The sequence below is a fragment of the Dendropsophus ebraccatus genome, chromosome 1 (assembly GCF_027789765.1).
Source record: "Dendropsophus ebraccatus isolate aDenEbr1 chromosome 1, aDenEbr1.pat, whole genome shotgun sequence".
Classification (NCBI taxonomy): Eukaryota; Metazoa; Chordata; class Amphibia; order Anura; family Hylidae; genus Dendropsophus; species Dendropsophus ebraccatus.
In genome coordinates this window covers 123,410,027-123,436,303 of record NC_091454.1, presented here as the reverse complement: position 1 = coordinate 123,436,303, position 26,277 = coordinate 123,410,027, and the positions used below count along the sequence as shown (strand labels likewise).

Sequence of the window (26,277 nt, the reverse complement as noted above, 5' to 3'; positions counted from 1 at the left end):
GGGAGTCTCTCCGTGCTGCTGCTGGCTCCTCGGTGATGTAGATGAGCATGGCAGATAAGCACTGCCGATTAATGCTAGAGATGTTGGTAATTGGAAACAATAGGTCTGCTGCAGCAGCACATGGGTAATTACGGTAATGCAGGAGCAGAGGCTGGGGATGGAGAGTGGCTCGGCACTCACTGGGGACAGTGTGACACTTGCTCGTTGCCATCTGATGGGCAAAGTTCCACCTTGTGCTCCTGGTCCAGGGCGTGGCGAGCTGTCAGCCGTGACTGAGCTCCAGACTCCAGCGCACTTAACTTTCGGTCAGTAGCAGCGGCGGCGACGGCGGCGGCAGTAGTGTGTGCTGAGTGCAGGAGCCTCCCCTCACTCCTCCCTTGTAACTTACCCAGCTCATCCTCCCTCCCCTTCTCTGCCATCGGGGGAATAAATCAGAAAAGGCAGCGGAGAGAGGAGAGACTGGGAGCTGAGATCCTAAAGTGATGGCGGCTGCTCCGAGCTGGCGGCCAGAGTGACCGGGCTCCTGTCTGGAGTTTATTCTCTCTTCTCCTCTCCATCCCTGTATGTGATACTGGAGATCTGCCTGTTAGATTGTGAAGATGGCTGCTTCCTGCTTCCTACTCCTTATCCTGACACTTTTCCAATCCTTGCTGATCTGTCCTTCCTCTGAAGAATACTTTCCATCTGCTGCAACGTAAGTAACCGGCTTTGCTGCCAATTTGGAGGCGATGTAAATGTGTCACGTGACCTGAGCAGAAGGTGCTCTGGGCATGGCCAGGCTGCCTATATGCCCTCATCCTGGAGCACCTATGCTATCACTTACAGGCACTGCATCTGATAATCCCTGGGAATCTGCAAGGGAGCAAAAGTGAGTCCCAACTCTAAATATAACTGGCAGTAAAGCTGAGCTGGGAATAAAGTTTCATGTTATCTCTTTATAAGGGAAGGTCAGGTCTCAGCTCCCTTGTGGATTAAAGTTCTCCTGGCTTCATCCAACCTGTGCTGCCCCCTCACTGACTACACAGCCAAACCAAGGGGACCCAGCAAGCATGCTGGTTGTGACAGTTGTTGCTTCCTGCAAAAAAAGCCCCATGAATCTCTGCTGCCTTTAGTCATAAATCAGGCATGTGTCTGGAATAGATGTGAGCAAGGCTGAGCTGTCATCTGTCCCCCCAGCTAGACTATAGGAGTGTGGGAGGGAGGAAGGATGCCTGGATTACTTTCATGTTGTTGGGATGGGGATTGTAGACACAGAGCAGGTATGTCAGGCTCCTGGCAGGTCTGGAATAAACATCAGCAGTGTGCCATGGATCCACTTTGCTAATTGCAGGGGCTGCTCCCAGCCTGACAGACAGAGAATAGGACCTGCACTTCAGCAAACAAAGCCCAAGTGTGGCTGTGCTGCTGCCTCCTAGGATTGTGTGTCTGAGCTCTTAGGGCAGAATGGAGGGGAGTTCTCTCCGCTTGCTGCCAGTAGTACATTTGTCCAATTAGTGCTTCTTGTGTGCTGTTATAGATGGATCCTGTTCCCAGGATTTATTCCATTATGTATCCGACCAAGAAGAATTGGCAGCACATAGCACATACTTGACTGGAAAGAAGAGAATGTTGTTATAGTGTAAAAAAAAAAAATACGGGGCTGAACACCAGTCTTGTATATATGAGCTTCTTGTGGCTGATTTTATGTGACTCAAAGGAGAAAACTGACGTCTTACATGAGCCTGATATTAGCTCATTTCCTGGCAAACAATTGAAATTAGCTACAAGGCTCATTGTGCCACCTAGGTTTTACATTAAGCCACTCTTCTCAAATGAGATTATATATATATATATATATATATATATATATATATATATATAGGTAAATTGTAGTCTATAAAATCTCAGGAGCCTCCTTAGATGTCTGAGTGCTATTCACCCACTCAGATGTCAGGAGCACATTAAATTTTCATTCACTGTTGTGAAAAGTGTTTACTATATTCCAGGGGGAGTTTATGTCACTACATCTAGCCAATGTTCCCTGATTTAGTCCAGTATACAAGCTAATTCAGAAAACACTCCATGCCCTCATATTAGTTAGGCTTCTGGGGTTAGGAAATAATATTTACATATTCCCTTATAGGTGACTCTTAGGAAAATATTTACACATACCTTTCTAAAAAGCAAAATATACAGTTTTTTTTATATAATATATATAGTCTCTAATTAAAATATATATATATATATATATATATATATATATATATATATATATATATATTCATTTTTCAGAAAATTACACACACACACACACACACACATATATATATATATATATATATATATATATATTCTCCCATGCACATGTGATTATTATATAATATATTATGTGGACAAGTACACCTACAAATAACTAGAACATTGGTGGCTCCAAAATGATTTAGGTTATTTAACATATTTCTATTTTTCCTAAAAAAATAAAAAAAGTATAGCTATTAATAGTTACCATGCAAGTCATGTCTTTTCTACCACTATATATATATATATATATATATATATATATATATATATATTGTTTTTATTATTAGTAGTATTATTATTATTAGTATTATTATTTTTTGCAATGAATTAAACAGCAGGAAGTTCTATTATTGACAATTTTTGTACGTTATGTCCAGTTTGGTTGAGCGTCCCAATATGCATGCATTCTGTGTATCTGTGTTTCCAAAAAGATAGTGAATGCTAATATTCAGATTATGATAAAGAAACATGGTCACTTGTTTAACAGTAGAACAGTTTGTAGATTCAGGGAACAGGTGGTGCTTTGCACATATTCTTTTCAACTTAAGCTGGTGTGTCATCTGCTGTTATGTGTCAAATCTCTAATGATCTTGGACCATGTATATATGTAACTGTAACTACTGCTAGAAATGAATGTATTAGAGGCGGTGTGGCGTCACTGTAGGATATCAGTATATTTAAGGTGACTGCATTATATTTTTATATTTTTTTTAATAAACTAATAGTTACAAAGCAGGTTATATTGTACAGTAAGTATATATCCTATAAGAATATAAAGGAAGGCATTTGGTGATACTGTAAATAGGATGTTTACAGATCACACTTTTATTAGTAAAACAACTCAAAATAATAATATTAATAATAATAAAAAATGGCAGCATAAATGCTTAGAGGAAAACCATAACAAATGCAGCTTCCCCTGTACTATGCACACTGCTGAGAGAGGAATTGTTCATGTACATCCCAGCCTCAGCCTACACACACTTTCTAATTGTAAACTTAATTGTGAATATAAATTATCTTCAAGCGTCTATTTTGGCACTTAGTACAGCACATGCCACCATGACATATTGGATGCTATTTGCACTTGATGTGTTGGATTGTTCCTACAAGTTATATGACCCATATATCACAAAGAAATTCATTGCAGAATTTAACTTCTGATATAAGATTTTAATAAAGTACAAATCCTAATGCATTTCATCTTTGCAGACAACATAAATGTCTTCCCAGCACATTAGCATTCAAGAAAATGTTCATTCACCTGACAGATGCTTGGGAGAAAATGCTGCTGTATTCCTTGTAAACAAACAAACAGAATTATAATCTATATGGCCCCTACCACTGTTGTGTTATTTTTACGAATTGTGAGACTATGGTGAATTTGCCTGGTTTACAGCTAACTGGAAGCTTTACCTTGGACTGAATGTTTAGAATTTTTCTATTTTGCTATTATGTTAAATTTCTAGTGTGTGTTTGCTGAATATGGTATTTAAGGTGATTCTTATATACTGCTATTTAATGCATATATGTGTATATGCACATAATTTGATGCATTATCTTATACATTAACATATTTATTAGTAATCTCATCACAGATATTGAATGTGGCCGATGTAGTATGTTCCGGTGTAGGTTGATGTTATATGTGCGTTGGAATATGTGACTACGCTTAATAACACTAAATGATAACAATATTAATAATACATAAATCAAAATATAGCAGTGAAAACATACAGCTTGTCATGTTTGCCAAAAGCATTGTGTACTTGTTGCCTACGCGTAAGAGTTATGTGGGCCTTTGTGGTAGGTTGATGCCTATATTTTCAATGAATTGAGAACACAAATGGGATTTTCATATAATAGCATACTCAGCCCATAGCTAGTCTTAGCAATGTAAGTCAAATTAAATGGATGTACAGATATATCCAATGGAAAAAAAAATTGGCCCTTGACAAAAGCAGCTCAGTGCTCCCCAGAATAATCTGATTAGCCGATCTGTCTAATTTGCATGTAGATCCCTGAGGGCAGACAGTGAGCATGTGTTACATTAGACAGTTATACATCACCACACACTACGAAATCAATCACAGGGCTCATCTTGAAATGCTCTGCTCTAAAACACATACACTGGTTTTGATGCCTCTGTCTGTGAATCTACTGAAGCAGGTCCAATGTGATTGTAATCTGGCCCTCCTCTGTGCTATGTGACAGTTTGGTAAAATATGAATTTTAATTACATGTAGTTGGTTACCTTGGCTCTCCAGTCTTCATTTATTACAGCATTGCTGTCTGGAGACTGACTTTCCCCTGCAGTCATTTCACTACTAGGTGTGATTTATTTATACAAATTAGGCACCGGGTAGATGTGATACTTGTGTATAGGCCTATAACCAATTATTATCCAGTTTATTTCTCACTCGCTAATCATGCAGGTTCTGCTGGAACATTTTAATTAGTGCTACTTAGTACATCACTGTGACCACCATTTTTTTTTTTTTATTCCTGTCTATTACAAGTTTATTATTAACGTATAACATGAGTGACATGGAGATCTGCATTTTATTTGTTTCTTCTTGGTCAGTCTTTCTTAGACTAGATTCTTTCACAAAACAGTGGAACTGATTCATATGCTTTTTGTAATTTTAATTTCAGACTAAAAATCAAGGCATGTTACTTATTGCCTTATGTATTATTTATAGTATTGTTATCATTAAAAAAAGTGGAATAGATATGAACAAATATTGAATTATTTTATGGCATTATAGATAAATATTTTATTATCTGTAGTGTTATATTGTGTGTTATTTAGATATATATGTATATATTAATGTTAATTCACCTTATAGGTTGTATGTTTGTTATTTTGGTGAAGATTTGTACATATGTCCTAAACCACAGCTTTTTCCATATATAATGTTTAGTCAAATGGCTGAGTACGTTCGGAATATGTGTGGCTTATAAATTTCACTATGTCTTTGTCTCAGGTACAATGAAATGCATAGTCAACTATGCTTTTCAATACAACAAAATGAAAAGAAAAAGATATTCTGTGTGGTATACATTTCAATGACTGACATATACAACCCTATTGGCATACAGTTGCATACTTCTGGGGCATATGTTGAACAGCACGCTTCAAATGGTCCTGCTGAGCGTGAAGACCATTGCATTGTGAATCTAGCCTTATCTGTGCTTGTTGATAAGTCTACACAGGCATTGATCTTTAGTTGTCCTTTTTGTTAATATCCTAATTTCTTGATTTAATCTTCCAATGTAATTGAGACTCATTTGGGGTTTGTCCACACATAATATGACCACAGGCTGAATGGATGGCAGTTGTTACCGCTTATCAGCCCAATTGTTCTGTGTCTTTTGTTTCCATTCTACCTATACTAAGCATGCTGTCCTTCAAGCAATGATCTGTCTTCTGTTTGTTTCGCTGTCTATTGAATCGATACATTGCTATCACTTCTGCCTATAAAGATTCACTTCTTTTTGAAGTTTATTGTGATGCCCACATGTCATATTTACATATCAACAAAATTGTATGCAACCCAGAAATGTCTTTCTGCAATAAGAAAGAATTACCTGTTTGTTTTGGAAGGCCAGATTCAGGCTCTGTTCACACTGTCTCAGTCCTACTGTCAGCATTCAGTTTGGGAAAATCTCCTGACATATGTACAAACATATAGCTCTGATTTTTGCAACTGTATGATATAAAGATACATTTATGATTAATTGATCCCCATGGTGGAAAAAAATACTGTACAGGATCCCTTTGTATTGAAAAACATAATCAACCACAGGGACAAATAATGGCTGTCAAAGATATAAGGCAGTTAAGCTACTTGGGTACCTTTTCTAACACCAGAGAAAGATAAGGGTGTCATTTGCACATTTTAACCTATAGGACTGACAATATAAATATAGATAAAATAAATAAGCTGCTCTTATTTCATGTCTGAATTTTACAATTTTCAACTATAGAAATACCACTAATTACTGCACCTGCCTACAACCTGTTAGACCATGGGTCTCCAAACTGCAGCCCTCCTGCTGTTGCAAAACCACAACTTCCATCATGCCCGGCCAGCTAAAGCTTTGTATTTGGCTGTCCAGGCATGATATGAAACGTAGTATTGCAACAGTTGGAGGGCCGCAGTTTGGAGACCCATGTGTTAGAGCGTCATTACACATACAGATATGTAACAAATTTCTGTCCAGTCAGTGTCTAAATTGGTGTGTGGAAATGGGCTGTTGCTCCGACTAAAATATGCTTCCTCTTCCTGAATACTGATCTGGCATGCTTAAAGTTTTATGGAGGCTGGATTATTTTTTTGGGCATAGAATATATAGCACATATAGATACTAAAGTTCTTATGAATATAAGAACAATGCATTCAATGTCTGTTTCACACAATAATAAAAGTGAATTATAGGGTATGTATTGCACCACAACACTCAGATCTATCAGTTCCAAGTAATTTTATTTCTATGTTTAATTCAGTAGATCTGCTTGAAATAACACAGACCCTAAAATCCATATTATGACCATGTGTTAAACTGATCAGATGCAGTCACAGAATACATAACAGTTGCATTTATTGACACAGATTATATATTTTACATTTGCCTCCCCCATATCATTCAGACCTCATACCCCAGACCTCAAAATTAATTCAGACCCTAGACCATACCCCCATATAATCAGAACTGAGAATAGGCTAATAGATTAGTTCAGACCCCAAAATAAAATCAGACCTCAAACTGAAGTCCCAAATGGAGACACTAGACCGCAAAATGGATTCACATTTTAGACCAGACCCAACACCATAACCTTTCATTAAAAAGACAAAAAATACTCCGGACCTCCTTTATTTACCACTCACACATCTCACGTACAGACACTTCACACATACACTACACTAGGCACTGCTACACTTAATACTCTTTAGCACTACTTATAACACTGACAAGCACCCTGCAGATTCCCATGTGCCTCATTTACAAGAATACCACATCTCCACATCCACCCGCAGTGCACCCCACACCACTAGAAAGCATCCCATCATTTTTTTCAGTCCATCTTTCTTTCATCCTCAGACAGACTGTTCCCTTTGCTTCTCCCAAAGTCCCCCTCTCACACAAACTGCTCCCTCATGTCCCCTTCTAACATATAATCTTCCACAAGGCCCTAATCTCTTACTTAGACAGTTCCCTGTGCCTCTGACAGACTGCTTTCCCATACCCAGTTATACACAGGCTAGTCTCCATGCCCCTACTTCATCACACACACTAATTCCATGGTTCTCCCTTATCTGACCCAGACTAGTCTTCTTATCCCCTTTATATATGGTTCCCATAGTTTCCACCCCTGTCACACATAGGGGGAGATTTATCGAAGGGTGTAAAATTTAGACTGGTGCAAACTGGCCAAACAACCAATCACAGCTCAGCTTCCAGCTCTGGTGAAAGGAAAGCTGAGCTGTGATTGGTTGCTGTGGCCAGTTTGCAGCAGTCTAAATTTTACACCCTTTGATAAATCTCCTCCATAGTGCTTTCTCTGGTTCTTAAGATCCTTTTACACTAAGATCCGCGGATGCAAATGGTCGTTGATAAGCGAGATTGGCCCTTGCCTACAGTTCCTTAACATAGCACAATTAATTGAGCAGCAAATGATCCATGCAATGCTTGTGCGGCCATTTAAATACATTGCTATAGGCCGCACATCTCCTGTTTACACAGTAACATGTGCGACCAGTAAAAGATGACTAATAGGGCTGCACAAAAGATGCAATCAGCCGATGAGCTGGTGTTTCTCGGCCCTCGGCTGACGGCTGACACTTTCCCATGGGCCGATTATTGGCAAAATGAATGTTCCTAGCAGTGCTCGTTGCCGATAAACGTCCTGAGTAAAAGGGCCCTTTGTCCTCTCTTCATTAGGAGTTAGCTCTTTCTGCCATTAACCTTCTCAAAATAGCTCTTACAATAGTTTTTACCACTGTTCAATACAGTAAAGTATGCTTACATATATGACCTAAACACAGCACTATTTCTATGGATCTGTTGATTATGTTTGCTGGGAACATTTAAAGGCAATAGTATGAACATAGACTTAAAATTCACCTGATGCATTGCCACTGTACTGTACGTACACATATACTGTAGCCCGTATTCAGTGCACTTCCTAACCTTAGAAAAAAAACAACCCTCACAAGCATGGTTAGTATATAAAAAATCTCTCTCTGAAGGGGTTATGCAGTATGAGAATATTGTACTTAAATAAATCTATCATCCTGAAACATATAATTTACTAATATAGTGTAATCGCTAATAGTACTAGCTTAAGCGTGCTTTTCCGTTCTTCATCACTAAAAGGAAATGGAAAATAGAAGAACAATGAAAGAACAATTGTCTCCAGCCCCTCCCTCTCTCCCATGAAAACATATCATCCTCTGATGTCACAGGAAGCTTGGTGGATTCTTGACTTTGCGCTCTGGCCTCACCCTCCTTGAGTGGTTCAACTTTGCTGATCAGCCCCTATAGCCTAAATTACTATTTTCCAGGAGGGATAGAAGCAGCAATCAGCAACTTCACTGATTGTGTGTAATAGTCTGCAGTGTAATGAGATGTTCTGCAACAGCTTTGGGTGTGTGTGTGTGTGTGTGTGGGGGGGGGGGGGGGTGGCTGACAGGAGTGCTGGGGAAAGGTGTAGGCAGGGTGGGAGGACTGTGATGGAGAGCTAAGAGACAACAGTGCGTTCTGGGGATTGTAGTACTAATCAACTGCTCAACCACAAAGTACAGCCACTATACACAGACCTAAGACCCCAAAACAAATGGATTGTTGTTGGTAGGCAGGCAAAACTATATGCTTCTGCAGCATGTTTATTTCTTTACCTGCTGTTGGATTACCCTCTCTTGAAGTTTTTTGAAGATTTGCATCATGTTGCATCCCTGAATTGAGAAGTCTTTAGCAGCATCATAGATGATGTAATTGTTAAAAGGCATTTGTCATCACTTTGTCCAAACTACCAGTCATCTGGTCAGTCCTCCACAGTTTTTCCTTGCCCAGCCAAGGGTCTAATCTAACCATTAAAGCTGCTGAGAAAGATCATAGTGACTTGTGGTTTGTGGAGCATAAAGGTGATGATAGTTTCACTTAAAAAAAAAAGAAAAGCTCAAAAGCTTAAACCATGTGTTAGCTGTATTATCCAAAATTTTCCAACACTTTAGAAGAATGAGTGGTTTTGTGTGCTTTTTTTGTGCAAATATAGGGGAATCTTCTGTTCAGGACCCTCCTTATTTACCTCAGAGCAGAGGGCAGCTGACAATGAACATAGGCCTGTCTACCTATTACATAAACATTTATTCATTTAAATGGCAGGCATGTAATACTTAGTTTCTGGCATCTGCTACAGGGGGATATATGGCCAGTACATGGCAGCTGAATGCTAGTCTGCTTTATTTTAAAAAGGTGAGAGAAAAGTATCATAAGAAAGAACACCATTTTATACAGGAAGGAAATCTAAGTATATATATATATATATATATATATATATATATATATAATGTAGTGAGACTAGCTCTAGTGGTCTATTTATGGAGACTAGCATTTTCTGAAGGAAAAAAGTGATCCTTGACCTTTTTAGGGACAGACCCTGTGAGACCAGTTCAGATATTGCTTAGGGGGAGTTGTTTGCTCTATGATGTATGTTATGCATAGTAACTCTTGGCTAGGAAGCTCAGATTCCAGCTTTTTATTTATGGTCTTTGAGTGGGATGAAAGAAAAAGAGTGGGTAGTAGTTGAGTATGGGCACAGATTAAAGACTAATTATAGAAAATACGTGAGAAGTCTTATATATATTTCTCTCAGCTTCCTTCATCGCCTCCTATCCTATCTTGTTTCATATTACCAATGAAAACTTTATAAAAGAAATTATCTCTGTGTCCAAGATTAGCTGTATTCCTCCCACTTTGCTATTCTGCGCTTGGCTGTAGAGCGCTTTCCACCCATTAAGCCCAAGTACGCTATACTCAGCCGAATGCACAGGTTTTCTAAATGGGGCTAGAATAGAAAGCCATTTCCAGACACGTTTTGGCGAACAATTATCTCCCCCAAGAACAAAAGGGTCATGTTGAAATTAACCAGCTTGACCCTTCTTTCCATTGACATCTACCAATGGAGGAAAGAAGGGCCTCCACCCTGTACCCTGTATGCAGTAGAACACATAAAAATAACATCCACCCACTTGGCCAACTGTTCTCCTTCCAAGACAGAAAATATAAACTGATAGTAAATTTGGCCGTGTAGCAACCCACAAGTTATAGTGAATAGAAATCCAGACCTGATAGGTTTCTGTGACCCTTCATTTTATGTTATGTGGCCCCAAGTCACCATGCGGCCCTAGCGTTAACCTATTGTAAACCATTTATTAGAGCAATGTAACAGTCCAGTTAATGATGTGAACATGTGTATAAAGAGGTTCCCTCACCATTTGAAGGGATGGGATATTGCTAGGGTATACTCTAGTTTCTTGATTGGACAGTTTTGGACAGATTCATTTCAGAAATTTCTATGACTGATTTATACATGTACATAGGGTTTGCAGACATCCATACTCCCAACATGATGATAGAATTCTCTTGCAGTTTCAGACAAATCTGCCATGCGCTCCTGACATGCATAGTTCCTCCCAACCCTCAGGGGATACATTTACTTAGTAGTTGGGGTTCCTTGACCCAGAAGTAATTTTATGACTCGCCTTAGCTGTTGTTAATACCCCTTTGTGGACAGGACTATGCAGAAGATTCAGCTAGAGTGGTGTTTTGCACGTCAATCCTTAACGGAATGCTAAATTGAAGTATAATACACCAATATATTAAGAGACATATCCCTGTTTGATGTACCGGTGGCTGTCCTAAAGCCAGAAAATGAAATGTAGAAAAAGAAACCTGTGTATTCTATAAGCAGTTTTTGTCGGCATTAACTAATAATAATGCAGAATGTGTTTTCACATATATTTATTAACATGTAGTGGCAATGGGTGTCAAATGCAGTGAGTGATGGGTTTTATTGACTACAACACAAAAATTTTTATTGGTGTTACATTTAACCGTTCAATGTATTAAATTTAGAATATATAATAAAGCAATTTCTGTTGAACTTATATATTTCCTTGTCTTCTCCAAAATTCCTTCGGTTATGTGTGGTATTGCAACTTTGCTCCATTCACTTCACTGGAACTAAGCTACAAAACCAGACACAAACTGAAGTCAATAGTAGCACTCCTCCCCCACCTAGGTGGTTTTAATATATATATATATATATATATATATATATATATATATATATATATATATATATATATATATATTCAGTCTTTTGGCTGAGAGCACAGAGTAAGGTTGTTGTTTTCCCATTTTGCCTCTGGTCTTTGTGGTCCTATGTGGAGGCCATTTTTGTGGCGGCACAGTGTCTGGGGGTGGTGTGGCCTAGAGGTCACTCCTCCCTCTTGCGCCATTGTTGTTGCAATGGTTTTTGCCATGTTGATGTTAGTAGTATATAGTGCTAAGAAGCAAAAGGATCAGTGATAAGTAAATGGGTGTGCTACCATGTCAGTTTTTTCCCTAGTGTATCATGAAGACAATAGTATTGCTGCTGGAAGAAAAAAGCTATCTTTTTCCTTTCTGGATAATCTAGTCTAAATACCCTTAAAGGAGAATTCCGGGTTTGGGTGATTTTTGGCAAAGTGCTGAGCAGGGGGAGGGTAAAAGAAGTAACATGCTCTCACCTCTCTAGCTTTGACGCCGGTATTCCGCAGCTCCAGTCCCCTTTTCCTGGCAGTTTCTGGGTCTGACTGTGGATCTGGGACGTAACGTGTTCCAGATACAGCCGCTGACTGACTGAGTGGGCCTAGCACATTATTTCCCAAGTCCCCTCTCTTACCAGGAAGTGGCTGGAACTTGGGGACTGGAACAGCAGGATACTGGCACCAGCACTGGAGAGGAGAAGGTGAAAGCACCCCAGCCCAGAATTCTCCTTAATGGTGCGTTCACACCTACAGGATCTGCAGCTGATTTTCTGCAGCAGATTTCATTTAAATAACTGAACACAGCATCAAATCTGCTGCAGATCTGCTGCAGATCCTGTAGGTGTGAACGCACCCTAACTTATAAGGGTGCGTTCACACCTACAGGATCTGCAGCAGATCTGCAGCAGATTTGATGGTGCAGATTTGATTCTGTGTTCAGTTATTTAAATGAAATCTGCTGAGCAGAAAATCAGCTGCAGATCCTGTAGGTGTGAACGCACCATTAAAGGCTATTCAGGGTTTATTTAGACTTAAAGAAACATGGCTTCTTTCTTCCAGAAACAGCTCCACTCTTGTCTGCAGTCTGGGAGTAGCATAAATAATGATTCTATCCTAATATATATATATATATATATATATATAGGAAAACGTTTCCTTTCTACTGTTCTATACTTCTAATAGTGGTCACTGGCAATGAACTGTATGTCACCCTTTTCATACCACCAATATGTTTTGCTTTTTGTGATAAAAATGTATTTCTTAAACAAAGGGTTAAATTCAAGATTTAGCAAAAACCTATATGCAGCACAGCAAAGCTGTCTAAAAGATGTGACTCATTGCGGCAAAGCTGATATTAGAGTTGGTGTGAATAACTAAAAATAGCCTGTTGACAGTATTTCTTATTGTATGTGAATAGTGGAGCATGCACATCTATTCCAGATGATAGACGTTTTATTCTCCAGTATCAATATTGAGAAGTCAGAGGTCACTCAATGAACTCTAATAATGGAAGAATCTTCAATTGAAGTTCTGTCCATCTATAATAATGAATATTTTCACATTATTGTTCCTCATAAAACCCTGTGCTGTAGAATGCTCAGCCATCCTAGTTGATTAACTCTGGTATATCCCTCTCACTTACAGCTCCCACGGATTTCTGTAGTGACTCAAATAACAGTGCATAATTTACATGTATTTTATATGTTGCTTTAAAGGAAAAGTAAAGTGATGTATCATTCCTTTTCTGGAGGCTAGAATTCATTGGCAGATTGTATTCCTTTAGCTTTCATACAAAGGCTACCCTCCTCCACATCCTTAAGCAGTCTGAAGATATTAGGTCAAGTATATACAGTGCTTAGCACCTTTTCCTAGTCATGTCACTGTTTCCATTTGAGGTCTATGATATGTGTAAAAATATAACATACAAGACTTTTATGAATCACATTTGGCACCAGTCATTTTTTGGATTTGTCTACTGGACAGGATGCTGTAATTTAGTACATGGGGATTAATGGGATCTGTAAGGCACTTGTGGCACCCAGGAGAGGTCTGTCTTTTATCTGTAGCTAAAAGCTAAAATAAACCATATATACGGACACTAACAATGTGGAAAGCTTATTCTCATTTATGCATACATCGCAATTTCCTGTGTACGTGTTATAGGAATAGCTTCCAAGCAGTTCTATGTTTCAGATGTGACAGTAGGTAGGCAGAGAGAGACAATTTGCCCTTGGATTTAATACTGCACATCAGAATAATATAAGTTGGATAATACAATTACTTTTCCACTTTTTCTTTATTTTTTTAATTGCATTTTGTTGTCAGTCATTTGTCACATGCATCTAAAAAGATCCTTGTATTATGACCATGCCATTATACAGGTCACATCTGTGTGTAAATATATGACACACTTCTAGGTGCTCTCTGGAGGGTTACTATTATTTGTCATGTGGAGATTAAATTAAATCCCAGTAGACTAAGATATCATTGTCAGGCTTCACTGTGTAACTGAACACAATTTAATGTGTGATAATAAAATATGTGCAAGGTAGAAAGAAGTCAGAGTGGAAGGCATGGTACTTTTGTTGTATTTTGTACCATGTAGATTTATATGTGTGCATTACTTTGCAGTATGGCTTTTTCCAGTAAAAGAAAAATTAATGAAACTGCTTTGCAGTCAAATTTAATTTTCACTGAACCTTTTTTTCCTTTTTTTTTTCTTGATGCAAATGAGTAACCTAGCTTTTCATCATGAATGGCTACATATTAGATATTTTGTGGCTAAAAAGGTATTCAGACTTCCAACAAGACCAATTATGTAGATGCTAAGATTTCAAGGTTAATTATGAAAAAGGAAAACTCCAATTACGAAACATGGTTATTATCTAAATGAGTAAATGATTGGTTATATGCCAGACAATTCAGAAAATCAAGGCCGCAGGTCTGTAAAGCCATTGAGTACTGTCAAAAATAATCTCTTCCTGGCAGCCAAAACTTAAAGTGACACTGTCACCCCCTTTGTGCATTCTGACATCTCTACACAGGTGTAAAGGGTAAATTTAGCGTTTTTCATACCTTATTTCATATTATACGTCATGGTGTTTGTTCAAGTAAAAAGTGTCCTTTTATCAACTGCAGATTGTATTAAGTGGACGTGGCCGTGCGGCATTAGCGCCACTTAGCCCCGCCCACAACCGACCCCTTGACACCCATTGGTTGATAAAAGGGGTGGGGTCTAGACCTTTTCGGCCAGCCTGTTCCAATGGCCGGCGAGGGGGCGGGGGTCAACTGTGGCATTGTGGGTGGGGCTAAGTTGCACTAATGCTGCGAGGCGCCGCCCACTTAACACAATCTGCAGTTGATAAAAGATGACTTTTTACTTTAAGCATTAAGCATCATGACGTATGATATAAAATAAGGTATGAAAACCACTAAATTTACCCTTTACACCTGTGTAGAGATGTCAGAATGCAAAAAGGAGGTGACAGTGTCACTTTAAGTAAAGTGTTTGTTGTATTATCTGAACATTTATTAGTTGTATAAGTAAACTCTATTCTTATTTCCCATTAAAATTACAGGTGTTCGGAGCTCTAAGGAGGTGTTCACATTCACATTTTTATTACAGTTGTGGAATAGGAAAGACAGAGGGGGGTATGCCGGTCTTAAATAAAGCCCCACCCCACTTTCCTGGCTGGATTTAATAAGGGCACATGCTCCAGAGCCGGTGTAGATTTTTGCATGGCTTCGGTTTGTTTCCAGGCATAAACAGGTAAATAGGCCACACCTTCTCCCCACCTTACTGTGTACCCTGGCCACCCAACAGGCAAACAGGGGTTATGGCTGGTGTATGCCACAGAAAAGGTAAGAATCTGTGCCACAATTTCTGTGGCATAGGCCAGGGGTGCAAAATTTTTTCAAGCCTTCTCCTGTTTGATAGTTTTAACTAGGGATGGTCTGAACCGAGTTCGGTTCGGGTTCGTACGAACCCGAACTCTCGGTAATGATTCCCGCTGTTTGCCCGCTCCGTGCAGCGGGCAGATCCGGCGGGAGGACCGCCTGGAAAACTGGGATACAGCCATAGCCATAGACAGCGGGCAGACAGCGGGAATCTGCTGCCGAGCGTTCGGGTTCATACCATCCCTAGTTTTAACATATGCGCTGTATTGATCCCTAAGTGCAATCAGTGCATTAGTCATAGGAGTTCCCTGGGGACAAATTAATGAATTTTTTTTTTTTCCATTTATAATAAATAAAAAAAACATAAAAAATAAAATATTTGTTATTGCCGCATACAAAATCACCAAAACATCAAACGACACCCTTTTACCCTAAGTTCCCACCATGAGCATCAACATATGAAAATTAGTCAGATGCCGAGATTTCTGGTTCATACGAACCAGAAATCCGGCAAGTTCGCTCATCTCTAGTTAAAGCCCAGTTCATACTGAGCAAAAACGGCAGAATCCTGCCATGCTTAGTGTCCTGCAATGAGTGAATGGGAGGGCACGCACGCCAGCTTTCTCCCCTTGCCGCCCAAAGAATTGACATGTCATTTCTTTGAGCAGAGAGTGGCGGGGGCGGATGCGCGTGCGCCCTCCCATTCACTCACTGCAGGACACCGAGCACGGTGGGATTCTGCCATTTTTGCTCAGTGTGAACTGGGCCTAAGATACTAAAGGTGATTGGTTGATGTGGGAAAGCCAGAGAGTTTTGCTGTTTGACAGTTGCTATTGATTCCCCTCAGCATACACTAGCAGACGCATTGGTTCTGTACATTTTTTATTGGCCATGCCATGTTACTACAGCTCAGATCTCATTGACATACAGTGGCTTAAAGTAAAAGAGCATGGCCATTACACAATAAATGAAACTGAGGCTTCCAGCTGTATATACTTGTTTGTATCCAGGCTAGTCTGAACAGCTGAATGGTGGGAATGCCAGGTGCCACACCTTGCCATTCAGCAAATTAGGACATTTCTCGAGGTCTTTAAATGTGTCATTTAATGTGCCATGTTAAAAGATAATATTGGAACATAAGTGTTTTTTTATTTGTAATTAACCAGGGTAGCATTAGGCTCTATTCACACAGCAGTATTATGATAATGCCAAACCTCATAACAGTACACCAAGTTTATGAGCTCTTAGCATAACTCATTCCAGAGTCATAAAGAGATGTTTTTATTTTGGAATCAATGTAAATCTGGCAAAAATCATTTTCATGCTCCATAAGACAATGTGTACTCAGAGATTTTCTCCCCATTGCTTCTAACATATGACACCTGATGAAGCAATGTATGACAGCACATTAAGTCCCTGTGGCATGGTATTCTGGGGCTTTTAAAATATCTGTGCCCTTCCATGTAGACTTCTTCCAAAACATCTATAATTTCTCTTAAATTGGAGGCATACCGAGGTTTAAGTTTAATTCCATACAAATTCAGTAAAAAAAAAAAAAAAATTGTGTTGTGGTCATCTGCATTTCGTAAGCATTCACAGGTATTTTCTAGATTGTTCGAGATTCTTTCTAATGTCCTGTACAAAACATCAGAATAAGGCCATATGCATGAGGCTTAAGAAACATTTCCCTTAAATATTACCATATTTTCCATCTTAGCAAAAATCAACTTAAAATGTTCTATATTGTATGTTAAACTATATAAAGCAGGTATGGCATATCATGTTTATAAAGACCTGTATCTAAATGAATTGGTGAATGTAGAGACAATCAGACAAAACGAATAAAACAGATAGCCTATAGTAGTAGAAAGCTATAGGGTCCCTACACTTGTATACTCCTGCCTATTCTTGAGAAACCCCTCTGGTTTGGGTGTCACCTAAGCCAAGAGGGATGCAGGTCTACAGTTAAGTTTGGTCTGTAATGCAGAACGTCGAATCACACGTAGATCTCATAGGTTTATTTGGTATCATTAAAGCAGTTACCCTGCCTTATAAAATGAATGGACTATCCCACAAATAGGCCATTGATATTAGATCAGAGTGGGAACAACGTCTGTACCCAATCAGCTATGCAAACTCTATATATATCGAGTAAGCACCACACTTCAGTGTTCAACAGCGCTCATATCTACATAATTGTACTAATTGTTTATTCAGTACATCAAAGGAAGGGGAGGACAGGTCGTCCTGCAGGCACACATCACCCTGGGACAGCTGTTTCACGTCTACTGGTGCTTCTTGCAGCTGGGGAGTCACTTCACTGTTGACTCCAGAACAAGCGCTAGTAGGCATGAAACAGCTATCCTTGGGTGGTGCGCACCCGCAGGTCCATTTGTCCTCCCCTCCTTTTGATGTACTTAATAGTGATGAGCGAATAGTGAGATATTCGAATATTCGATATTCGTACGAATATCCCGCGAATATTCGAATATTCGATCGAATATTCAATCCCATTAAAGTCTATGGGAACAAGTATTCGATTAGTGAAAAATATCTATTTGACCATTTGGAGGGTAAAACCGGAAGCTGGGGGATTTGAACGCATATCGAATATTCGCAGGATATTCGTACGAATATCGAATATTCGAATATCTCACTATTCGATTGACTATCTATTCGATCGAACAGTATTCGCTCATCACTAGTACTTAATAAAGAAACAGAGTAGTGTCATATCTCAGCCACTGGTTGACTGAGCTTGCCTGTGACATCACATGAACGTAGATGTGAAGCACAGCTGCAACTGGAGCTGCATAATACTAGCATTGGCACAAGATCTAGGAATGTAAGTGGGTAATGTGTGTGTGTGTGTTTTTAACTATTTACTCCCTAAGCATATTAATGAAAAAAGATGCTATTCAGATAACCTATTTAAGAATTGCTTTTACAGTGTCAATGTTTGCAAGGAATTCTAAATGATTGTGTAAGGCACATTTCTATATGTTTTAAAGCAGGATAACACTTCTGTTTCCAAGACTCTTTTTTAAATTATTGATGTAATGTTCTATAGAAAGAAGTCAGCTTTCTAAAAGTAAAATTTAAGAGCTACACTACCTATCTTTATATGTTTGGATATATATTATTTATTATGATAGGCAAAATGCAAATGCATCAGCATATGCCAATTAGAGAAAGAGATCACAATACTATATTTCAATGCCTTCTGTTATTAGATTGCTCTTATTGCCATTTTTGTCTTTTTGTAAAAACTTGATTTAATTGCCTAATATAATGTAGGCCCTTTTAAAGCCACCAAATAAGCTCTGACCAATCAAGACGTGGATTTGACAAGAACCTTGGAAGGTTTCCTGCGGCATTTGGTGCTAAGACCTTAGCAGCAGTTCATTAAAGTCCTGTAAATTGCAAGACGGGGCTCTAATGAATTGGAATGGTTGTTCTAGGAAATCCTGTAGATTTTCAATCTGAACTTTGTCATGTTTTTTAAAGTGACTCTGTACCCACAACCTCACCCCCCCCCCCCCAAACCACTTGTACTTTCAGATAGCTGCTTTTAATCCAAGATCTGTCCTGGGGTCCGTTCGGCAGGGGATGCAGTTATTGTCCTAAAAAACAACTTTTAATCCGGCATCGTTGTGTCTAACGGCCGGGGCTTACATTGTATATGCATTAGGCTGGCACACCCTCTCCGTCCCTCCTCCCCACCCTCCTCAGCATTAGCAATGCTCAAGGCAGATTGTCTCCTACTCCTCAGCTGTGTGTATAATGAACATGGGCTGGATCGTTAATACACCTGTGCAAAGCTCAAACAGCAGTAAATGTTCCTGGATCATTCCTAATGACGAGGAGGGTGGGGAGGAAGGACAGAGAGGGTGTGCCAGCCTAATGCACATACAAATGTAAGCCCCGGCCGTTAGACACAGCACTGCCGGTTTAAAATTTGTTTTTATGATAATACCTGCATCACCTGCCGAATGGACCCCAGGACACATCCTGGATTAAAAGCAGCTATCCGAAGGTACAAATGGTTTGGGGGGGGACAGATTGTGGGTACAGAGTCACTTTAAACTATCCTTGAAAAATGTGTGCTGTGTGGCAGGGACCATTATCCTACTTAAAAGGCCACTGTTCTTACGCAATACTTTTGCCAGGTAGGGGTGTACTTGTATGCAACACTATTTAGCTTGTTGGTACATGACAAAATAACATCTACATGGCTGCTTCCAACAGTTTGTCTTCTTCCCATAGTGTATTCTGGTGTATCTTGGTGCCATCTCTTCCCCAGGTAAGAAAGACATGTGCACCCAGCTGTGGTTCATCAAACCAGCCCCCCCCCATTGCCCCATGGTCTAGTTCTAATGACTACACATTGAAGGTGCTTTTGATGGTGGACAGGGGCTAGCATTGGCAGTCTGACTGGTCTGTAGTTATGTAGCCCAAAGTTCAACATGCTGGGATGCATTGTTTGTTCTGACACTTCTATTTTATTTAAAATTTTTAAATATTTGACACACTTTAGCACTTGGCTGCCATGTTCTGTGGGCTTCATTGGCATATCTACTTTACAAAAACGTTATCACTAACTACAATTTAAGCTAAAGGCAAATATTAAAATACTGACATAATATTTTTCAAACAGATATTTAGCATTTGCCCCTTTTTTAAATATATTTTTATCAAAGTTTTCAATCCCGTACAGACATTTTAAACCACAAATACTGGTATGTACCATCCAATAATAGGAGTTTCTAGGTAAGCATTAGTCATTTGCATTTACAACAAACCACCGAAAGATAATAATTGTACATACTAAGGGGAAAGAAGGAGAAAGGAGTATGTGTGTGTGTGTGTGTGTGTGTGTGTGTGTGGGTGTGTGTGTGTGGGTGTTTGGGGGGAGGGGGGGGGACTTTTTTGCTTATCTCAATAGTTTACTATAAACACAGTTATTCAGTTATAGATGAGAGGTACTTCACTGATAAACTATTAAAATTGTTGTCATTTTCCTAGATACTGTATATCAACCAAGTATTTATTAAACCTTTTTTTAAGGTGTAGTTTTTTTTAGTATTTTTTCTTTTAATCCAGGAACTTCACCAAACTGTGCTGTGTGGAGTGGTATTCTGGTCATATCTGGAACATTTACTACTTCAGTTATAATCTCAGTAAGTATCTCTAAAATAATACACACAACCATTGCTCATTGATTGGCTGATCACTGGCCCTGCTAAACAGGGCAGTATCCACCTGCCAAGAGTTGCTCTGTGTAATAGGGCCCTTGAAGGAGAAAAAGGGGCTGTCATAGTAAATTGTGCCAAATAGCTAGTGAATCAAAGTATATCAGTAAGTTTCATTAATTTTTCTGTCTTCAGATACCCCTTATAAGATAAATACAGAATTCAAGTTTAAAAGGATTTGTAGAATGAGGCATTGATGTTCATTCAGTTTTGCTAATTATAGATTGGTTGCTTGTTCACCACATTACTCTACTCAGGAGTCATGTAATTTTAATGCTGTTCATCTGTAAAACACCCAATTGTTCCATTTAAGGGACAAAAAAAAATGAAAATTACAGTAGCAAGCCATCTCAAGGGGCTTGTTCACACTTGCATTTGTGATACATTAAAAGCATGCATTTTTCATGCAGACCGGATACACTTTTTGTGCAGATGTGTATAATATCTATACTCTACAAGCACCTTTATTACATTACAGCTTTATCTTGGACTATATCTAACACAGAGAAAAACGATCTTAGGTTTAGAGATTTTTTACAGAAAAGTACTATCATTTATTGACCTAAAATTCCTTATTAATGGGGTTATGGAGTTTATAAAAAATGTAAAAACAGCAGCAAGTGCTATTAGGAAAAATTGTAAAAACACTACTCATTCCTTCAATCTCCAAACACTCCAGCATCCCTGGTCTCTAGATGTGGCCAATCACATGACATAATATTGCCATTAAAAAAGCAACTTCCCTCTGACCAACTAAAGGGGTCAAGGTTCCACCTGTTCTGAACTCCAATACTCCACTTCATCCCTTGGGTAAAAGGTGATGGGAACATGTAGCGAGCATTGAATGCAAGCAAAACCATGCCGGCATGCAATGTCCAAGAGCTGCCCGATGTTGCCACGTCATCAGTAACATTGGGAAGCTATTGAACATTGCCCCCAACATGCACCCGACATGCACTCCCCTTTCTGTTCTGAAGATAGCTTCCGAGGTGGCTAGAGGGAGGAAGTGGAGTTCCAGAGAGCATGACAGGTAGGACCTATATTGACACACATCCTTTTATGGTAAGTTTTGAAATAGTTTATTGTTAGGACGGGGACTGGGAAGACAAATAGATGGCACAGTCCCTATCGCTGACACACGCCCCAGCTGTCCCTACCTGCTTGCCACACTCTGCCATAGGCGGCAGCGGACAACTTGGCGGTGTTCCCTCACCTGCGGTAAAGTTAAACACACAAAACAAGACAAATACACACAATAAAGGGTAGTCAGCAGTCAAAGTCAGCAACATTTGGTATACTCAGGTACAAAATCAGAGTCCAAAGAGAATAGTCGAGGTCCAAAAGCCAGAGGTCAGGAAAACAGGATAAACAGGTCAGGGGAATGCTAGTTCAAGATCCACTAGGGTTACTAGGCTTTATTACAGGCACTGTGGAACTAGGAGTCCCAGCCAAGCCCAGTTACTGACAGCTGACTGGTAGTGTCAGCTGTCAATCAAAATCTCTGAGATCACCAACACGTAATGCTAATGGTCTATGAAAGTAACACCCTGGCCACCGCTACATCAAGGAATAGCAGAGAAGAAAACAAGAAGCAGTCTGGCTGCTATGGACGCAGCCGGCGTGCCCCTAGCAACCGGCCCGATCGGTTGTTATGTACAGAAGTCCTAACAGTTATAGACAAAAGCAGAGATGCAAATTCCAAAAGGAAAGCTGAAAATGGGGAAAAATACTTGTATAGGATTCTCATTCTTAAAATATTCTGAGCTTTAGTTTCTTCCATAGATTTTCCATTGGATTCAAGTCAGATGATTGTCTGCACCATTCTATCAGCCTAATTTTCTTTCTCTGAAACCAAATGAGAGTTTCCTTGGCTGTGTGTTTGGGATCATAGGAGAATAAAGAGATGCAGTATGCAGCGTGGACACATCCAAGACTGAGTTTGGAAATTAGCGCTAATTCCTCATGTCCTCTTCTTAAGCATGATCACTGTAATTATTGCAGAGTGAAGACGTATTTAGCTAATATAAAAATTATCATCTGTTGATACTTAGGAAGCCTCTTACTGCCTCTCAGTCAGCAGTAGAGACCTCATAGAACGGTCACATGGGTTTTGCTGTAGGTAAAGCACTTTCTTCCTGTTTTTCTCTAGAATGTGGAGAAAATGAGGTTTTATTATAATCGATCAGTATAAATGGCATATCATGGTTTTATTCAGGAAGTGTGACATCACGTATTGTGGTCGCCACCAACGTTCACAACAATTTTAATCAGCTGAATTATGGTGGCATCAAAAGTTAGAGACACGATATAACATTTTGACATGTTTACTGCTTATGCTGGGTTCACACACAGTATATTTCAGGCTGTATTTGGTCCTCAAGTCAGGTCCTCATAGCAACCAAAACCAGGAGTGGATTGAAAACACAGAAAGGATCTGTTCACACAATGTTGAAATTGAGTGGATGGCCGCCATATAACGGTAAATAACTGCCATTATTTCAATATAACAGCCGTTGTTTTAAAATAACAGCAAATATTTGCCATTAAATGACGGCCATCCACTCAATTACAACATTATGTGAACATAGCCTTTCTGTGTTTTCAATCCACTCCTTGTTTTGGTTGCTATACAGCCTCACAAATACAGCCTCAAATATACATAGTGTGAACCCAGCTTATAAGTGTAATAAGTCAAAGCTCTCTGGGCATGTATACATAGTTGTGTATGCTTGAAGCTGGTGAACATTTGAAGGTGTAGCTCATGGACAGTGAGATATATACTTGGAGGTATCTCTTAATAGATTTGCTCGAAAGCACTTTTCCCTTAGACTAGCGTTTTAAATGCCAGTCATGATAATTTCCCCCAGAAAACATTCTGAAGTTGCTTAGCTTTATATTATACAATAGAAAAAGTCTATATGCATAATGCTGGACAACATCTTTAAAGCGTAACTCTAATTTAAGTAGCCAAAAAATGAAATTGCTCAAATAAAAAGCCCACGTGTTACCCTTAAAAAAAGAGCCCTAAACTGGACAGTGGTATTAGATACAGCATCCCCTGCAGATGGTATCACACACAGTGGGATTAGATACAGGGCTATATAACAGTAAGGTGTGGGACACTGAAGGGGAGTGGGGGCTGGGGGACCACAGCACTCTTCCCTCTATGTACTCTGATGCCTGACAGGAGCACATACTAGGAGGACAGTGTTGCTCTCTTGCTTACTACAGGAGAGCACCAGCACTGAAAGGGTGTCAGCCTGACCAGAGGAGGAGGGAGGGGACCGGAGCGCTCCTCTTTCTATGTGTATAGATAGCAGAGCACATAGAACAGGGGTCCTCAACTGGTGTTGGCCAGCTGTCCGGACCCCGGCTGCGGCGCTGCTCCCTGCACAGTAAGTATCTATGAGCGCTCGTAACGAGCGCTCATAGATACTGAGCGGCAGCGGCAGCAGCACTGACAGAGAGGAAGCCATTGGCTCCCTCCCTGTCAGTCACCACCCACTGGCCGCAGCGGTTACAATAGGCCGCGCTCCCCCTCTGGTGTCGGCGCCGAGTGAAGTTCCTGCGCCGGCGGGGAGTGCGGCCTCTAGTGACCGCTGCAGTGCAGCCACAGGAGGAAGAGAAGAGGACGCGCAGGACTTAGGTGAGTATACGTAGTTTGTTTTTCTTATGCTATATGGGAGGAGGGAGGAGGGTGGGCTATATACAAGGGAAGGGAGCACAGGGGGGCTATATACAAAGGATGGAGCACAGGGGGGCTATATACTGGGGAGGGAGCACAGGGGGGCTATATACAGGGGGAGAGAGCACAGGGGGCTATATACAGGGAGAGAGCACATTGGGGGCTATATACTGGGAGAGAGCACAGGGGGTATATACTGGGAGAGAGCACAGGGGGCTATATACAGGGGGAGAGAGCACAGGGGGCTATATACAGGGGGAGAGAGCACAGGGGGCTATATACAGGGGGAGAGAGCACAGGGGGAGAAAGCACAGGTGGGGCTATATACAGGGGGAGAGAGTACAGGGGGGCTATATACAGGGAGAGAGCACATGGGGGGCTATATACTGGGAAAGAGCACAGGGGAGCTATATACAGGGGGAGAGAACGCAGGGGGGCTATATACCGGGAGAGAACACAGGGGAGCTATATACTTCAGGTGGAAAGTGCACAGGGGGGGCTATATACTACAGGAGGAGAGTGCACAGGGGGGACTATATACTACTGGGGGAGAGCGCACAGGGGGCTATATACTACAGGGGGAGAGCGTACAGGGGGGCTATATACTACTGGGGGAGAGCGCACAGGGGCTATATACTACAGGGGGAGAGCGCACAGGGGGCTATATACTACAGGGGGAGAGCGTACAGGGGGGCTATATACTACTGGGGGAGAGCGCACAGGGGGGCTATATACTACAGGGGGAGCTATATACTACTAAGGCAGTCACCCCCTTTGTACCTAATATCAAAGGGCTGGTGAGAGAGAGAAAATGACAGTTTTCCCACTAATAAGCAGCTATTCTGTATGTAAATAGTTCAACAACGTTTGTGAAAAGTAACAGAACACGTTTCCTACTGATGTTCAGCTTGGACCTTCACCTGACAAAAGACCCGGGTAAGTGGACCTTCACCAAAAGTTGTTGAGTACCCCTGACATAGAAAGAAAGTGCAAGAATTTTGGGGAGGGGGCATAACACTCAGAGATACTGGAGAGGAGAGGTTACTAAGCTGCGGAGGAGGGGGCTGCCGTCCAGTGCAGGGTGAGAGGAAGCAAGGGAGGGGTGGGAGGGGGACCGGAGGTCTCCTACTTTGTGCTTCGGTGTGTGTGCTGTCACCAGACACTGAAGCACATGTCAGGAAGGAGAGCTGGGGTCTGCTGCTTACCACACAGCCTGGTAACAATCACCCAGCTCCAGCAGGGACAGCAGCATGATCAGGAGACAGGAGAGGGATGATGGCACCGGGGGTTGAAGGGGGGAGGGGTCCGGTTCGGTCCGGTCCGGTCCAATAAGATCCAGTCAGGCATTTATCACTGAATGACTTCTTGCTGTGTGCCCCGGTGTCAGAATCATTATTGGAGCACATAGCAGGCAGAGCGGCCTCTCACCTTCTCACTGCCTGTCATGTGACTTGCTGACAATCCGTACCTAGCTGCTGCTCAGGCAGTGTACGGATTTTCAGGAGATTGGGACAGTTTTGCACAAGTAGCACAGAGGCAAACACACAGCTAAGGGGATAGTCTGCTTCATATATTTTAAAAAAACGGTTTAATTCAGGTAAATTAATCTAAATTGCAAAAATTCTTATAATGGCTCAAACTAACTAAAACTAAATTGTAAAAATATTTTATAGTTTAATGTCTAAGATTACATTTGCAATGTTCCACTAAAGATAATCTGTTCAGATTGATTACAACAGATTCAAATATACTGACATACAAATGTGTAGAACAGTCCAGAAACTGTTTATACCCGGAAGGAGGCATTAGAATGTTGTCATCATAGGTGTTCCTTATTTGTAACCTA

General features: G+C 40.4%; 1 protein-coding gene across 4 annotated transcripts in view; it reads left to right on the top strand.

Annotated features, from left to right (window-relative positions):
- Positions 1–272: 272 nt before the first annotated feature.
- Positions 273–26,277, top strand: part of CACNA2D1 (calcium voltage-gated channel auxiliary subunit alpha2delta 1) — a 506,289-nt gene continuing 480,284 nt past the window's right edge. For 2 of the 4 annotated variants that reach the window (XM_069978323.1, XM_069978313.1), the window contains exon 1: positions 273–694. In XM_069978323.1, coding sequence (XP_069834424.1) covers positions 600–694 — 95 coding nt within the window. In that variant the 5' untranslated portion in view covers positions 273–599. The remainder of the gene's footprint in view (positions 695–26,277) is intronic. The other 2 variants (XM_069978341.1, XM_069978332.1) reach the window with 1 other exon arrangement.